This window comes from Pholcus phalangioides, unplaced genomic scaffold (assembly GCF_987345545.1).
Source record: "Pholcus phalangioides strain wild (caught in Gottingen) unplaced genomic scaffold, Ppha-v1.0 ptg000011l_1, whole genome shotgun sequence".
Classification (NCBI taxonomy): Eukaryota; Metazoa; Arthropoda; class Arachnida; order Araneae; family Pholcidae; genus Pholcus; species Pholcus phalangioides.
The window spans coordinates 50,609,705-50,627,795 of NW_028301604.1; the positions used below are offsets into that span (position 1 = coordinate 50,609,705).

Genomic DNA, 18,091 nt, shown 5'->3' on the forward strand with positions numbered 1-18,091 from the left:
TAGCCAACACAAAATTAGAAAACCTTAGAAAATCGTACTTTTAGCATATTTCCACCGCTGCGATATCGCGGGTTCCAAGCCCAGATTTCCACCAAAGGTAAAATTTGAGGGGTTATGGGGGGTCTGTGCCACCCCCCTTCAACATCAAAATATTTTCAATATTTTTGTAGTAAATTAAAATATTGAAAAAAAATACATTCTTATACTATCTGTTAATTTAAAATTCTTTCTGTGGGTGTTAGCAACCCACAATTTCTGTGGAAGAAATCTTTGTGCCCTTCCAAAAGCCGATTCTGAGTACAACCTGTGATTTTCGCAATGCAAAACAGTGACAACGGCATAGCAGTTAGATAAAAAAACTGGATACTCAAGGTAAAGTTTTACAGATTTTGTTTTTTTTAAGCAATCTCAGAAAATTTTTTACAATTCAAAGAGACGTTCCAAATCCTTCAAGATTTTTCCAAAAATGAGCATTTGCAATCTTGTAGGAATGAGGTGAACTTACATTGTATAGATGCTGTCATTGAATGCCAGTAGATAGACACGAAAGTACCATAATTTCCATTATGTAAGCAGAGGGGAAAATCCCCACAGGGGAATAAAAACACCAAAATTTGAAAATTTGGTAAACAGCCTCTCATTCAGGGATAGAGCTATGGAGGGATTACAACCTCCTTGGACGCAACTAGATATCCATCATCTTATTCTTCAACATCCCACATGTATATCACTACAGTACAGTAAAATGCTTCATTTGTACTTCGAAGTAAGAAAACCATGATATATGGTAGAAAGAGGGGAAAAAAGTCGGGTGGGTTTTTTTCTTTGGAACTAAAAAAGAACAAAGTTTTTATGCATCCTTATCCGAAATTCCAGGTATTTGACATGCTATAGTGTGCCAAGGGCATCTCTGCATAGAGGCTAATTATATATGGTAAAAATTATAAAAACCTCGTGTATACAGGGTGAATCCGACCTATTTTGCCAAACAAAAATAGGGGTGATAAATGAGCCCAAGTGGATCATGAAACACACAGGGACGGATTAACCCATATGAAAGTCCTAAGCACGAAAGTGATTTTGGTGCCCCCCCCCCTTATTTTTGACCTTAACGAATGCTTTTCCCCTGTGATAATTAGATTTGTTTACAATTTTCTAGTAAAACTATGCAAATTTTGATAAGCAGGTAGTTTGGGTGGGGGGTTCAAAATAATCATTTTGCCTGGAGCCTGTGATGCCATGGCTGGGGAGCTTCCAGTGCCGGGAAGACGACACGACAATTTGATCTGGTTAAAATTTTAAAGAGAGTGCGTATGCAAATTGTGTGGTGGTCAGGTATATACAGGGTGTCCTTTAAGTGATAGTGTGGCCTTTATCTCCTCAACAATCAGTCGTAGAGATGATTTCAGTTAAAAATGCTCAAAAGGCATTCAAAAATTACCCACTACCAGTTTTGAGAGGGAAAACACAGTGTGTAACAAAATTAAAAAAACTAAATTTTTATATGCCCTCCGTCCTCTAACTTTCAATTAGAAAGTTGTTGCACTGTATCTCCTGAGGCCAACAAAAAATTCCCAGTTTACAAGTACAATATTCGCTGAGATGTTTGAATTCAAAATTTGAAGGAAAGTTGGAAAGGACAGCAAAAGTGAGGGAAAGGAGTGTTTAGTTTTTACTGTCCTTCCATAACTTTTCTCCAGTTTGTGAATTCAAATATCGCACTTAGAAACATGGAATTTTTTCTGTTGGCATCAGGAGAGACAATCAGGAGAGTGATTGGTTTTTTTCAAAAAAATCAAATAAAAGTTGGCTAAATATCATTTTTTTCCTTGAAAAATATCATATTGGTTCATTATTAGCCAAAATGTTTCATTTTTACCACATTTTATATCCTTGGGGTACATTCTGATGGCATATCTTTAAATGACATAAGATTTTATAAGTGGTTTTTTTCAAAAAGTCTCATTAAAGTGGCCAGAATATATATAGATTTTTCATATGAAGTATCTTAGTCATTTAAAGTTATATATAAAAGCCAAAATTTCTCATTCTTACAACATTTTTTAACCTTTGGCTACATTCTGATGCTCTATCTTAAGCAAATTCATGAATAAGGAGTGCATCACACATCTAAATGTAGTGGTGCATTTTATCTCACAGGGTTTCTTTTTCCCTTCACAAAGAAGCAGCTACAGTAGTGACACCATCATGCTAGGGCAGGTGGTCCTATAATCCAATAAAGACACCAGCTGTCCTTAAAGGACAAAGACTAGTGTACTAGTAGTTACATTACCTCACATACATTTTCATAGTAGCTACATTCTGATGCTCTATCTTAAGCAAATTCATGAATAAGGAGTGCATCACACATCTAAATGTAGTGGTGCATTTTATCTCACAGGGTTTCTTTTTCCCTTCACAAAGAAGCAGCTACAGTAGTGACACCATCATGCTAGGGCAGGTGGTCCTATAATCCAATAAAGACACCAGCTGTCCTTAAAGGACAAAGACTAGTGTACTAGTAGTTACATTACCTCACATACATTTTCATGTAGCACATCTCCTACTGTATATCTCCCAGTCTTAATATTCAATAGTTGTTTTTTTATACTTTCACACACACTGTTAAGCCCAGTTAATCAAGGTTCTACTGTATAGTAATAACATATTTATGAAAAATAATCAGCTATATACAGGGTGATTATAATTTAAGTTTTGATTCCAAAACTATACAATAAGTACTGATCGGAATGACTTGAAAATTTGCATGGATACTCCTGAAGCAATGGAAGTTTCTTTCGCAAAAGAAAAACGTGCAAAATGTGCAAGTAGATGATGCTGTACTTGGCCACAGTATAATCTATTTTGTGCAACCACATCATTTCGGCACTTCCACAGCATCAGTGTGTGGATAGAACTTCTATCAAGATGCACATTGCAATACCAGCAAAGCAGCTGCTGAAGACCCATTTTGACAGGATGCACCTTAACCCTTGCAACTTCTGGCTGTGGGGGCACCTCAAAATGTTATGAATAGTGGTCAGATTGCAAACTTTGGTGAATTGCAATCTACAGCACCCCCAAAGCAGAATGTTTTGCGATGTTATGCAACGAGCCCTCAGCTGACTGAAAATGTTCTGCGGTAAAAATTCACATATACATAATAGCGCTTTTCTACACTTTTCTTAAAATTCTTCCAGATTGTTCTGCAACAGCACTGGTTGTTATGCGACATACATCGCACATTTCGGCATATTCTGCTTTGGGGTCCAGCACATTCCCTATATGTTAGAAGTTCCTCAGGAATATTAACGGGGCGGGGGGGCGTGTTTGGTTTAATAAAGCTGAATTGCAAGCACATCCACATTATGACCATGGCATACCCTGATTCTGCTGTTGAACAAGAATTTTTGTGCTTTCAACCTCATAGCCAGAACACGCGGTGAACAACATATTTAACATTTCTTAAGTAAGTTGTAGTTATTTGTTCAATTACTTCGTTTTTTGTGATGTTTCCATGAATTATGAAATCGTGAAATGCTATAATTAAGGTATCATTCTGCCATGACTGGCTATCGTTTCCATTCTGCGTGCAAATTTCCCACAGGTTGGATGATGTCATTAATTTTACATTTTTAAGTATTTTTTCCCCTTTATCAAATAAAATTGAATTTTTTCACGAATATTCATATCAATTTTCAAGTCATCCTGACAATCGTTCTTTTTTTTACAGTGTTTTGAAATCAGAACCTTAGTTATAATCACCCTGTATATCGTAAATCATTGCTAATTAATCTGCATTATTTATGCTTCATTAAAGACATTATATTCACCTAATTTTTATTACTTTTTGCAAAATAGCTTCCTAATTAAGTATACTGAAAGTAACTGGAGAAAAACCTTTATATATTATATGATTAATAATAACATTAAAAGAATTTTCAAACACACAGTAGTCGAGTTAAGCAAAAAATAATTAAATTGCAAAAGTTGGTTTTTGTTAAAATGTAAGAAATATTTATTGATTAATTAGTATGGGAATAGTGTTAGTTACATTAATAAACATTTTATTTCAGTTAATTATTAGAAGTTTGAATGATTTTTCAGAAATTTCATTGTTTTTAATGTTAATACTATTTAAAACAAAAAAACCGGTTTAAACCAAAAAAACCCGGTTTTTGTTTTTTTTTACCAACCCTGCTAAAATATAAGATGGGGGAGAGTACCCCCCCCCCTAGACATAATCATTGCATAATAAAAAAACCCTAAAAATTAAAAGATTTTTTTTAGTTTTTAATTTTTTTTTTCATAGCACTATTTCAGTATCCTATAAGACTGACTCAAGCCAAAGCAAAATGAAGGAAATGACTTAGCAACAAAAATTCTTTTCTGTTGCTTCTTACAATATATATTACATTCTTTTTTTTTTAAGTCTCTTCCACAGTCCAGCCTGTCAACTCTCTTCAACAATGCACAGCTAATTATGAAGACGTACATTTTTTAAGAATGATGCTCCTTCCAGACCACTTTCAAAAGCACAGTGCAAAATGTGTAAATTACAAGATCTGCTGTAAATAGGCCAAGGTTAAACGGATGGTTTTGCTGCACTGTCTCCTTTTTTTTTTTGAGGGATTTGCTAACATTTTACTGATCAATACCTGTGTAATCATTTTTGACAAATTAGGCACTTTCATTTTTAGCTCTTTGCTGAGTATATTGTAAATATTGTTAGCATCAGAATTACCCAACCTAGAATAGGCATATGCATCCAACTGCTTTGTAATGCAAACTGTTGCTTCACCTACACACAAAATGTGCACCATAATTTTAAATAATGAATGTTAGTTACTGCCCCAAAGCAGAATGTGCCAAAATCTGTGACGTACGTCTCAGAACAATTAGTGCTACTGCAGAACAATTTGGAAGAATTTTAAGAAAAAATGCAAAAAAGCACTATTACATGTATGGGGATTTTTACTGCAGAACATTTCCAGTCAGTTGAAGGCTCGTCGCAGTACAGTGCTAAACATTCTGCACTGGGGGTTACTGCACTATATAAGTGTAGTAAATACAAAATTATTTTTCCCATCCAGACACAGAAGTTTTTAATTACTACTCTACTTGTTGAACCCTCAAACTAAGCAAATGAAAAATTAATAACCCAAATGATCCACATACACCCCCGAAATAACTTTGAAAATTATCAGAATGCATTATTGGTTTTATTGCCTGTGGGCCACATGAATTTTGCTGCCCTTCTTTTCTAGTCTAATTTTCTTGACTACTCTTTTCTCAAATTCGCACCCTGTGCTGTAATCCGCTTGGCCTCATTCCACTCCTGCAAGGAAACAGATGCAGTATGGTCCGCCATGACTTTGGCGACTTTTTCCTCGCGATAAGTCGCCAAGACCGTCATTATGGGGCTCTAGGTTGTAGTTTTTTTGAACATCTTTCTAGTTTTCACTTTGTGATACTAGGCGGCGTTAGCTTCGCCAAACAGGATTTTTCTTTTGTTCACCGCGTTTTTTCAAAAATTCCAAACAGCCGTTTTTTCCATTTCGAGCACGTCTCTTGGATTATTATTCCTTCTGTAGCTTGCGTCATTTGGATTATTATCTACTGGTCAGGTTGCATCATGCCGTTTTATTAGATTCCGTTTTATTTATTACTTATTCATCCATTGCCATGCCTTCTGTCTTATCGGTTTATTATTTAAAATGAACCTGGAGAATTTTTCATGCCCGGAACTACTTATGCCCGATCCGTTTATTACTAAAAAAAGGCCAGAGTTTTAGTTTTTAATACATAGAATATTTATTTATTCAACACGCCCGGAATTTTTTTTAACTGATAATTTTCCTATTTTTATGCTTGGTGATTTCTATTATGTTTTGCACATTTTTTTTCCCGCCTTCCGTAGTGTCTGACAGCCTTGGCGACTTTTCTTCGAGCCATCAGACACGTTTGGCGCCAAACATTGCCAAGTGGCGGACCATACGACAGCTGTTCTCCTGCAAGTACACCTGTGTCTCTAAGTGACTCTTTTGGTCACTAATGCTCACACACTCTCTAAGTCTCTCTTTTAGTCACTCACATGCAGGGACACAACTAGGGGGGAGCAGGCGGGTCTTGTTTCCCAGGCGCTAGACCAGAGGGGGCTGAAAAATGCACGCTTGCCCCGGGTGACCAAGCATCTAGTTGCAGCGCTGCTCACATGCTTGCACACTGTATTGGTCGCTCACCTGCTTGCGCATTGTTTTGGTCAATCACAGTATACTTGCACACACTGTAGGTCGCTAAATGACACGGTTCCTTGCTTTATGGGTCACTCTTCTGATAATTTACACATGCTCTAGGTCACTCTTCTGATCATTTACATGTTTACACATGCTCTAGGTCAGTGGTTCTCAACCTTTTTTTGTCCATGGCCCCCCTTTCACCCATTTCTCATTCCTGTGGCCCCCCTTGCGAACATGAATAATTTTCTACTCCCCCTTCCTTCTCCCCCCCTCCCCGTTTTCCCATTAGAAGATAGTTATTCAAAAATTGTCTGAAGTATAAATATGTTTGAATTTAATTTGATTAATTTTTAATTTATGAAAATAATGAAAAAGCAAAACAAACATAATAGAATACAGTAAAAAATAGAATAAATTATTTTCAATCAATGTAACAATGCAACTCTGCGCTTGAAGACGGCACAATGTCATCAAGTTACTGTACTGGATGAAATTTGTTTTATTTCCAAATTAGTTTTCATGTGGATAAAAGTAGTAATGAGGGAGTAGTCACACAAATGAATCACAATTGAAAAGTTCAACCTTTCACATCGTTTTCAACAATACATGTATCAAGGATATAGGTTCATGTTGTAACCCTACTATGAATTTAAGAAAATGAACTAAAATACGTGTGAAACTTTTTTAATATTTATTCGAACCATTCATTCCAGAGAAATCATGTACGCAGTGACAAAACTGTTCGTGTGATCAGAATAATGATTCATTATCAGGATTTCAAGCCCATCGGAAAATATAAATAATCAGATTTTCAAATACGAAAATTATCAGTTTGTTGACTTCAATTTCGATACGGTGAAAATCTGATATTTCGTTGGATGACAAGGACAAGCTACCTTCAAGTGACCTTTTAGTTCATAATATGGCCGCTCTCTCGCAGGCGGACGAAGCAACGTGCAAGTTGGCTTAAACACAGGGCAATATTTCACATAACAGTCTGTACTATATTTCATATACAGGGCGCATAGGTAACGGGGCATATGACATTTTACTGGCGAGCCATTGGTCCTAGAAGCATACTTCCAGTTATAAAAAGTACCCAAATAATGTGTAGTACTCAGATATTTGATTCATGTTGCCAAGGGTTACATGGTTATTAAAATAAAAATGTTAACTCTTTATGCGGACACCCTGTGCCCAAAACCCAATGTGAAAGTTGTTTCCCGGTCTCCAACAAAAAAATTCAACGTTTCTAAGTGCAATATTCACTGATATATTCGAAGAAAGTTGAAAAAAAAACCAGCATTAAATACGGGGAAACCATTTTATCCGTTTGTTTTTTCCCAAATTTCCTCAATTTTTCGAATTCACATATCTCAGTGAACATTGCACTTACAAACGTGAAATTATTTTAGTTGGTATTGGGAAAGACATAGCAACAACGTCTTAATTGGGTTCTTTGGCACACGGGGACAGTATAAAAAGTTTTTTTTTACTTTATAACTATACAACCCCTTCCAACATGAATGACATATCTGAGTTGGACATGTGATTTGGATACTTTTCCTCGTTGGGTATGTCTCTAAGACTAACGGCCCGTCAGTAAAGTGTCATACGCCCTGTTACCCATGCAGCCTGCATATACACGTAAAAAAATAGTTTGGGACGAAATAAAGTCGACTCTCGTTTTAATGAATACCGTTATAACGGAAAAAAAAATATCATTTTAACGAAAACTTTTCTAATCCCCGGGTAAGTTTACATAGGAACAATATAAAAATCTGGAATTCCTTTGTAACAAAATATCGTTATTACGAAGTGATTTCTCCGGTATCTTGGAGTTCATTATAATGGGGTTTGACTGTATTTCCCCCCAAAAAAATCGGACATTTTTGCACTAAAGTAATTGAACTTCGGCAATTTGATCTGAAAACAGTCCTTTTTATAATGATTATGTCCTTTTTACTTTTTTAAATTTAGGAAGGAAACAAAAGGAAGAAAGGGTGGAGAGAAAAAAAGAAAAATTACCAAGAGGGGCTCGGTTGTGCGTAAATGCCTCAAAATTCCACTTGTGAGCAAGGGAGGGGATTCGCGCCTCACTCTCAGTTTTATGACAAAATTTCCCATTTACGAGACGTTTGACTACAGTCACGATTAATGTGTGTGTATATATATATATATATATAGCTTTCAATATTAAAATATTTCATTTATACGAAGCACAATTTCAATTATTTGACACATTTTCATTTTGATTGGAACTCCAAATCTTTGGCATTTAGACATCATTTCAAACTATCAAATCCACGCAGTTTTTGCAGATTGTGAAAATGCGTCACTGAATTGGTTTTGCATGCATATTAATCAACACTAAAAACCATAAATTTTAGGTTGACAGATACAAAGAGATGAATCCAGCCGGTTACGGACATTTCAAAGTGAAGACTTACGTGAGAATTTATTGCACTTTTCTGAGAAATCAGCAGACGCAGTGAGTCTCAAATAAACGGATTTAAATTGCTTTAAATGTGATCATACGCCCTTTAAGAATTTTTTTTTCTAATGTCCACAACATTGTTCTTGCAGGATAGGAAAATTGCATTGAAATTATTTGAGATGTGTGTTGCAGGCCAGTAGTAGGCGCCTATCGACATTCCGTACTGATGAATGTCTGATCAACTTGTAAAAATTGAGATTATATATATATATTATACCTCAACAAGGCTATGACCACAGTGTCAAGGGACGCTGTTTAGAGCGCATGGACGCTAGTGTTCATCTTCGGATGGAATCAAGAACTTTCGGAAGATTATGATGTAGATTTTATAGTTGATTTTTTTTCGTCCGTATATTATGCTCCGTCCATTGACGAACATTGATTATGTGTGAATTTATATGTGCAATCTATATGTAATATTTTTATTTATTATCCTGAAGATATCTAATAAAATTTCCAGATATACCCATCCTCCGGGAATGCTTCGATATCTCAATGAGATGGGAAGCGGGTTGTGTTGGTCTTCAAAGGTCAAAGGCCAGTAGTAGGCCAGCAGCAGGCTTAAGTAGTAGGTCAGTTAATTAATAGGAAGCATTGCAGTATCGATTAAAAAACTTTAAAGGTGTAGTGTCTATCTTAGAGGAAGTCCCAATACATTATCTTCTTGGATTGCATATAGACACCAATCAGCAAATGACATATGAACACTTGCGATTGAAACAACAGTTATTTCATGCAATTACAGTTTCTTGAGTTATACAGTACCACTGCTGTAGATAGCTTTGCGCTAAACTAGATGGCTATCCGTCTGTAATTGCATGAAAACGATGGGTTGTTTTACAAGCTTTCATTTTTCACTCATCGACTTATTGGATTGCATTTACTATCAGCACTCAAAAGAATGTCAATGAATGGTCAACAAATCTTTGTTTGCTTTGTCTTTATGGCAGCCCTCTTTGAATGAAAAGTCTTCGAACACATAATTTTCTGTCTTTACAGTTATTCCATTTTGCTTAAACCTCTTCTATAGTTTGTGTCAGGGTCTACTGTCACTCCCAAGTCGTAAAACCACCGAGATTACATGAACAATTTTTTTTTTATTTCCTTCCTCATGTTAATGTTACTTGAATAGGGGAAAATTTACGAAAAAGATATTCTATATATATGCTATTCTATGCATTTTGTTTGCAATTAAATTTTTTTAATCAGAGTGACTAAAAAAATTTAATCTCATAAACTTCTTCGTGGCCCCCGTATCAGTTACCGTGGCTCCCCTTTTGCGAGATTTTCATCCGTGGCCCCCCTGGAATATCCTAGGGCCCACCTGGGGCCATATGGTTCCCGGTTGAGAACCACTGCTCTAGGTGACTCTTCTGATGATTTACATATACTCTAGGTGTCATTTTATGGTTCTTTTGGTCATTCACATGGTTATCTGCACTCTAGATCACTTTTCTGATCATTCACATGCTTTCACTCTCTAGCTTACTCTTTTAGTCATTCACATGGTTGCACACACTCTAGGTCACACACTGACCTGGTCGCTCGCTCTGTAGGTCATTCTTTTGTTCACTCACATGGTAACTCGCGCTCCAAGTCACTCTTTTGCCCACTCACATGCTTGCAATTTCTCTAGGCCACTCTTTTGATCACTCACTCACCTAGCCCCTTACTGTCTCGGCAGCTGGGCCATCTTAAGAACATCAAAGGCTCCTGGCAAAGTGATATACTTGGGATATCTAGCTAGAAATTCTTATCCGTAACTAATCTACATGCTTAATTTCGAAAATTTTAACCAGATCTCATGATCCAGATTTTCATAAATCCCGCTCTCAAGAGCCATGGGCCTACGTAGGCCCATGCGTCAAGATGGCACTGCTCGGAAGAGGCAGATTTATTTAGGGTTATAAAAATTTTGCCTCTCTTCTCCTAATTTTCTCGGCCACTCATTCCTCAAATATGCCACCCTGAGCTATAGCCTGCTAAGCCCCCGCAAATACCTCACTGAAAATGATACAATTTCTGCTTTGGCAGAATCATTAATTGCAATCTACAACATTTGTAATATTTGGCAATACATCGATGATTTGCTGCTTAATTAAAAACCAATTACAAAAATTTTGTTGATAGGATTTGGTGGAAAACTAGGACAAAACCGAGAAAGTATGACAAAATTAGGACATTTTACCAAAACGTAGGATGAGTGGGAGCCTTGAAGATTACAAAGAAATTCATAACAATGCCATGTTTGGACATCTGTCGAAAATCCGTTATAAGCAATACCTTGCTGAAATCAGTGCTCATTATTAACAATCAAAATAATTGACAAGCAGTGCGAAATTCACAGGGTCCTGAATTTTTTTAAAATGAACTTTTGGGCTGAACATGTTTTTAGAAATGATTTGATTCACAAGGATACTAGTGAATGGGGGAAAGCATACTTAATTTTTTTCCGAGAGGGACCCACTTTCACTCAAAAAGGACCAAGATTCTGCCAATAACCTGGGTCCAGGTAAATTAGAGTACAGCGGCATCTCTGGATAAAGATATATCTATAACACTATCCATGTATAAGATGACACAACCCCTATTTTTGGGACACAATTTTTGGCAAAAAAGGGGTTCCTTATACACGTTGAAATGCGGTAGTTTAAATTTGGGTGAGGGGAACTAAATAATGAATAATACCCTAGGCAAATTGGAATGCAAACTTCGGGCAAAGGGGAGCTACCACTCTCTGTCCAGGGCCACAACTAGATGCTTGGTCAGCTGGGACAAGCAAGCATTTTGGCGATCTCTTGTAATGTTTAATGAGATGTTAAAGGGTAAAATTTGCAACCCCCCCCCCTTACTGTGAACATCGCGCCAGAACTGTCTGCTCCCCCAGTTGCTTGTCGTCTCCGTCGAACACAAATTAGAAAGGGGAAAAAAAACTAACCGAAAAAGACGGGTTTACCACATTTGTGACACTTCCACATGGTTTTTTTTTTTCAGTTCGTGAAGCAAAATTTCACAAATGAACCACAATGACGTTTGTCAACAGAATAAACATATTATCAACAATGTCTTGACCAGAGTTGCCAGGTCCTTAAAAAATTTCCAGCCAAAATCCTCTTCAAAAATAGCCAAAAAGTAGCCCAAAATATTTGTACTTGTGCTGCCCTCTATGAAACAACAAGTGAGCTACAGTTTGACGATATTCTAGTCTGCAAAGGTGTGATTTATAGCTTTTCTTGTTATGGTCCAGTAACCCCCCCCCCCTTTTATAAAAATAAGGGTTTTATTTTACCGAATAAATTGATTTCTTTGAAAAGTTGCGAAAGTCAGGGCTGCACATTCTCTCTCCTAGAAAAACGGCCCAGAGATGGACTGGACCCAAGTAGTCGCCTGACGTCAAATATGACGTGATAATTTGGTCATTTTCTGTAAATGACGTCAATGAGGAAAAAAAATCACGTCATTTCAAAGTCTTTTAATGACCATGAACAATGAAGGTCATGAAATGACGTGATATTTCATGACCTTCTTTAAATAACTCGTCATTTCATGACGTTCATGAACAATCGAGGTCATGAAATGACGTGTCGGTAAATAGCGTAAATGTATTTAAGTCATAAACATCACGAGTTTCGTGCCCATTGGAAAAACCGTCAACCGCAAAGAATGCGCGCTCTTTTTCTCTGCTGCAGTGAATGTTGATGATAGTCTTTGTTTTACATGGTGTTAAAATTTTTGTCTTATGTATATGTTCTGGATCTTTTTGTAATCCTACAACGTTACTTTTATCAAATTGTTTTCTTTTTTTTTTGTTGTTTTTGTTCAATTTATGCTAGCGATGGCCTTTTATAGTTGCGTGCCTTAAAAAAAGTGAAGATTTTGAGCTTGAGCACGAAGGACCAAGTTGTTTTCAAGAGGTTTTTCCTGAGAGGTGAATTTCCTTTCGAATTTTCATTTCATGAGTCACGACAGTCAATTTCTATCAAAGTAAAATGTTATGCATGTTCTGCTTTTTTGTTAGAATTCTGTCTGGGTTTTTTTTTCGAAAATTATTTACGTATTTATCTTCGATTGCTTTTCAGTAGAAAAATGTTTTGCGTTGCAGAGGAGGCAATCGATTCTGGGAATGGTCCAGTTGTTATCCTTAACGGCAATTGGTTAACGCCCCGGAAGACCAGATGTTTTTGGCCATCAAAAACTGTGAAAAATTACAATAAAGCTCTGATTTCTGGCGAGGAGCCGGATGAAAATTGGAAAATAATACAACTAAACAGAATCCTCTATGAAACAGGTAGCCATTTCACTTCATGTAACATTGGGATTTATGACTGAAGATCAAGTTCAATTTTAATGGGGAAAAATTTTTTTTAAACCAAACTTTGAAGCTGGCAAACCTTAGGTTCTTGCTTTAAAAAGGTTTTTAAAATTCTTGTGAAATTTACGTATTTTGTAGTCAAATTTTGAGAGGCAATGTCGGTAAACCTTTATATGGATCTTCCAGCATCAACAGTTATGAATTTGGTCCAGTGAAATAGTGTTGGAGCCTTGTTATACATTTTGTGTTATCAAGGCTGGAAAGATCTCGGGTAACCACGAGGACTAAAAAATTCTTTATACAGTCAATAAATTGCAGGCTGAGAGGCATTATTTAATTCTTTTTTTGCATTTCGGTCTCTTTAACATGGAATTCCATATTACAATTACAACGCCACAACAGGCAAATTGCCCAACGAGGTGGCTGACTTAAGAACATCATGGATCCCCGAGCCATTTTTTGGAGGCCCTACCTACTACTGCTACACCCCCCTCCACAGAACCCCCAACAAATCAGTACATGCGGGAATGTGAGTGTACGTGTAGTGGAACCTGACGTGAAATTTTTTGTTTCTCTGTAATGCTTGTTATGTGTAGTGCTGCCATCTGCCACCAGTTTTTCTAACTATGAGTGAAGTGTTATGATTGAATGATTTATCATTGTAGGACTGTTGCTCTCTGTGGCGAGACTTTTTAACGGGGAGATCGGCTCGCATTTGCACCTTGAAGTTGGGAACCACAGAAAACCAACTTCAGCCGACCACCACTGTGGGGTTCGAACCCGGATCCTCGCATCGCGAGTCCGTCACTATAACCACTCGACCACCACAGCGGCAACCCAAAATATTTTTAATTTATAGCAACATGTCCGCAAACATGTAAGAGGGTCACTATGTCCTGAAGAAGTCAAAAGAAGCATTATTTTGGACCTTTTTTGATAAAATTGTTCTGGCAGCTAGAGTGTTTTTAAAGATTTGTCCAGCCCTGTGTGGTATATATAGCGCCCCCCCCCCCAATGCCCAAATGTGAAAATTTTCTCTTTTTTTTATCAGCTGGTTCGATACCTTATTTTGCTCTATACAGTTTCCCTGAACTGTAAATGTGTTCCTATTGGAATACATGAAACATTTTAGGAAAATAACTTCCATAGATAAGTCTACCATACATGAGTAGAGCAAACATTCTAACGCCATTTCCCATGTTCTTTTTCTTCCCAAGGACATAGCACATTTGTGCTGGCATGAGGGGGCAATATATTCAAGTGTAATGTTGAATGTTCTATGATGCTGCATATTTCTTTTATATACTTTACCTTGTCAACAAGTAGGTCTTGTCTCTAATAGATGACCTGCTGAAAGCCAGAAAAAGAGCCAAAGAAGCTGAATATGAAACTGACGTTGCAAGCACAGAGATAGAGGATGATGATTGTCGCAGGCCTCGAAAACGTAAACCAGTAATTCTCAGCAGCAGTGAAAGTGATGATGAGAATGCGAGAAATACAATTGCTCTACCTAAACCGAGGCCAGTTATTGAATATTTGAAGCCTGAGCAAGAGAAATTATTGAATGAGAATAATAGTTTCTTAACAGGTAGGATATACAAGTAGAATAAGCAATTTTTTTTCCATGGTTTTTTCCACCATAACAAGAAATTTGCCAACTCTGCCCTTCGCCACATTAGTCTGGAGTCTAATGTATTTTTCATGGATCAGGTTCTGATATGAAGATAACATTAGGAGGAGTGTGGTTTCCAGTTCTGGGAAATGGGATAAAAAGATAACCGTGCTATATTTGAATTATTATAGGGCTTGAGTAGGCCTCCAAGCTTTGCACTTTTCGTTTGCTTAATCATATTTTATTGTAAGTTTCTCATCTAAATTCTCTAGTAATTAGCTTAAATTGAATTATTTTTTCCATCTGTAGAATTGGAGATAGAAGCAAGTCAGTATCTCAGTACTCCTAAAACCTCATCTACTCCTGTTAGTCCACGAACTAATGATACGATTTTAAGTATACTCGTGGAAATCCGAGAACAGAATAACCAGCTCCTGCAATGCATGAAACAACTGAACAAAAACATGAAGCTGGAATTGTCACAGATTCCTGTAGATTTGCCCATTTCTCTTCCTCTTACCACGCAAGATGAGATGTTTTTATTGGAAGAGTTTCTGCAAGTTGATAACAATTTTTTCAATTTGGTAAGTATATCTTGATAATTAATCATTGCATGCTTACTGTGATTTTTATGAAACTGAAATGGGCTTAGAACCAGAATATTCAAATGAAGTTATAAATGCCAGTTTGTCACATGGAGTTATTCCTTTCTAATTACAATTTCAATTAATATGCTTTCCAGTGCCAGTACCTGTCTTCCAGAGTGGGCAAAGGGGTTGTGCGAGCAGTGAATGACTCATTACGGTATTTATTGACTGATCGGTTGGCGTGTGAATACAACTTTAAAGGAAGAAACAGCAAAATTGCATTTGAATCCACATCGCTATGCAATGTTTTGTTACGTAAGTTTTTAATATCATGTATCAGGTTTTTAAGCAAAGAAAATTGGTATTTACAGCAAAAGTTACTGTTCTCACATATGGATCATTCTCATGAAATTGAAAAAAAAAGGTAACGAAAAATGAATGTCAACCAAAGCTGATACATATTCAGCAAAGATGTTTGTTTAAAATTCATGGTGGAAAATGTAGCATTTTGCCAGTTTCAGCATTTGACTTTAAAAATTTTGATTGAGAAGCATAAATATAATCTATTTTCATTGCTCATTTTCAATTTGACCAAGCACTGATACTCAAAACAATTTTTTTTTTTTTTTTTTTTGTCAAACACATTTTTAGGTGTTTCTTATTTTTTCCCATCAATTTAATGGGGACGACAGATTTTTAATTTGTTTAGTTTTGCTGAAGCAAGAGAGGTGCTCTTAAAGCATTGTCTCCATATAAAACATTATATTTTGATGTTGTATATGCCATAGAATCGGGTTTTCTTAAATTTTTATCCCTTTCAACTTATGGTAAAACCTTTCATTTTGTTACATAATGCCAGGAGAGAGATTTTCATGTTTTGCAACACTAAAAAAAGTGTGTTGAAAATGTGTGCTTATATATCGGAAATAATAGAAGACTGAACTAAACTGCGTGGTGAAGTTAAAATAATTTTCAATTAAGCAGACTTAGTAATCTGGCCATCTAGTAATCCAGCATTTTTAGGTGGGTTTCGTTGACCCCATTGAAGAGGAAAACATGTTAATGCATGTCAGTGCACGGAAGTTTATGTTAATTGAATGCGCTTCTTCAATTAACTTCTAGTAATCGGGGCACACCCTGGTGATCTGATATGCGCCGGGTTAGCGAGAGTCTGCTGTTATATACATATATTTCGAAAAAGTAGCCAGGATTAATAAGGAACAGCTTTGGTATAAGGGACACGCCAAATTGGCGACTTTTTTTCCGGCGATAAGTTGCCATAGTTGGCGCGCTCTGGTTTGTTGTTGTTCTGCTGGGTTGTCGTTGTTCCAGAATGTTCGTAGAATTCTGCCAGTCGGTGGCGCTGACTGTTGTTTTTCCGTGTTCTTAGCGTCCTAGCGCGTCTTTCAAACGGGTTTTACTGCCATTTTCAAACTGGTTTTCTCTTTTTCTCATTCTATCCTCTCTCTTTTTTTCTTCCAAATGACGTCACTTAATAGCCGCGGCGTTTTGAAAAACCATTGGGATAGTTCTTCATATTTTCTCTTCCTTCCGTATATATGATGTAGTGTGTGTGTCGGATTAATTGGAATTATTTTGGACATCTTTTCCCTCAGGTTGTACCTTTAATATTTTCCAATATTTATTCTTTTCTACATGCAGGATGCCCCTGCATCCTTTTTATTTTATTTATTTTATACCGTTGATTATTTATAAGAACCCGGATTCTCGGAAAGAGAGTCCGGGTTTTAATTTATAATACATAGAATATTTTTATTTATACAACAGGACCGTTATTTATTCACAACGGTCCGGGTTTTATTTAAACCCTGATTTCATTTTTTTTATCCAGTTTTATTTTTTAAATACTCCACAGCTTATTTTTGTTTATGCCATTTGTTTTTACTGTTTTCTATGCTGGCGACTTTTTTTTTCTGGCGCACGTAGTGTCTGGCGACTTTTTCTCGGGCCGTCGGACATATTTGGCGCCGGAAAAAAAAAGTCGCCAAAAATCGCCAACCTGTCCCTTATACCAAAGCTGTTCCATTAATAAAAATGCTTGCCTCTTTTTTCATGAATAAGTTGAGTGTGGTAAACTTTTACACCTGCTTCTTGATTGCACCTGGCTAATCCAGCAAGTAACAAAAGACGAAATAAGACGAAACTGTCTTGAGACCAGACTGTCACATGAACCGACTCTGTATTATATTTTAAACGTCTAACATTCATGCCAAAAAATTGAGTTAAAAATTCAACTTTAAATATGCTGGAAAAGCAGGTGCAAAAGTTCACAGCGCGTACGTCACTATCACGAGATACATGTACCATTGTCACCTCAAAGTTAAATTTGTTAAATAATTATCCATTGTTATTGCTATTTAAGGAAATACAATCAATTGCAATATTTTCTCTACCTTTTCCGCATAATTTTTTTTATGAAAGTTTCTGAACTGTTTCATGTGAAATGAAAGATTCAGTGAAAAATAAAAGAGCCTATGTTTTTAGAGCAGGAGGTGTCCTTTCAGTCAAGTCTCTTAGCATCAAATTGAACAGCCTGGACATTCTGGGAGCTTATCTTTACCATCTGCGTGTACAATATATTTTTCATGAAATCATAATTTTGTTTAGTTATCTATTTATTTAAAATTTATTATTATTCTACATATTTAAGTAAATTTTTTTTTTGTTCCACTATTTTGCAGGAGCTGTGAAAAAAGCCACTGGTGAATCTGATGTAACAATAAAGAATTATATAAAAATTTGGTTAAAACATGCGCCACAGCGGCAATCGAAGTTGTTGAAAAACAACTGTGAATTTTTGAGATAGCTGTAGTTCGTTTGCAA

The 18,091-nt window shown here is 36.4% G+C and overlaps 2 protein-coding genes across 4 annotated transcripts in view; one reads left to right on the forward strand and one right to left on the reverse strand.

Moving 5' to 3' along the window:
- The window catches only part of Rassf (Ras association family member), a 171,859-nt gene extending 159,969 nt beyond the window's left edge, over positions 1-11,890 (reverse strand). Inside the window, exon 1 of one of the 2 annotated variants that reach the window (XR_016193600.1) lies at positions 11,675-11,890. Coding sequence is in view for 1 of the 2 variants with exons in the window: in XM_089239621.1 (XP_089095747.1) it covers positions 11,675-11,714 (40 nt within the window). In the remaining variant the exon portion in view is untranslated. The remainder of the gene's footprint in view (positions 1-11,674) is intronic. The other variant, XM_089239621.1, reaches the window with a different exon arrangement.
- Positions 11,891-12,367: 477 nt separating this feature from the next.
- LOC149080529 (uncharacterized) lies at positions 12,368-18,074 on the forward strand. Of its 2 annotated transcripts, none has more exons than XM_089239623.1 (6): positions 12,368-12,664; positions 12,816-13,024; positions 14,391-14,636; positions 14,970-15,244; positions 15,403-15,562; positions 17,950-18,074. In XM_089239623.1, exons 2-6 carry the CDS (start codon positions 12,823-12,825, stop codon positions 18,072-18,074), a joined length of 1,008 nt encoding a protein of 335 aa, XP_089095749.1. In that variant the 5' UTR covers positions 12,368-12,664; positions 12,816-12,822. The 2 variants fall into 2 exon arrangements, with proteins under 2 accessions (XP_089095749.1, XP_089095750.1); XM_089239624.1 differs by having other exon boundaries at positions 12,370-12,664; positions 12,819-13,024.
- Positions 18,075-18,091: the final 17 nt, after the last annotated feature.

What these genes read in the sequence shown, in the direction of transcription:
- LOC149080529 (XM_089239623.1), top strand. Translation starts at nt 12,823, where the DNA reads ATGTTTTGCGTTGCAGAGGAGGCAATCGATTCTGGGAATGGTCCAGTT. An exon ending in CAGAATCCTCTATGAAACAG is followed by an intron (nt 13,025 to 14,390) that starts GTAGCCATTTCA and finishes TGTCTCTAATAG; the next exon opens with ATGACCTGCTGAAAGCCAGA. An exon ending in GAATAATAGTTTCTTAACAG is followed by an intron (nt 14,637 to 14,969) that starts GTAGGATATACA and finishes TTCCATCTGTAG; the next exon opens with AATTGGAGATAGAAGCAAGT.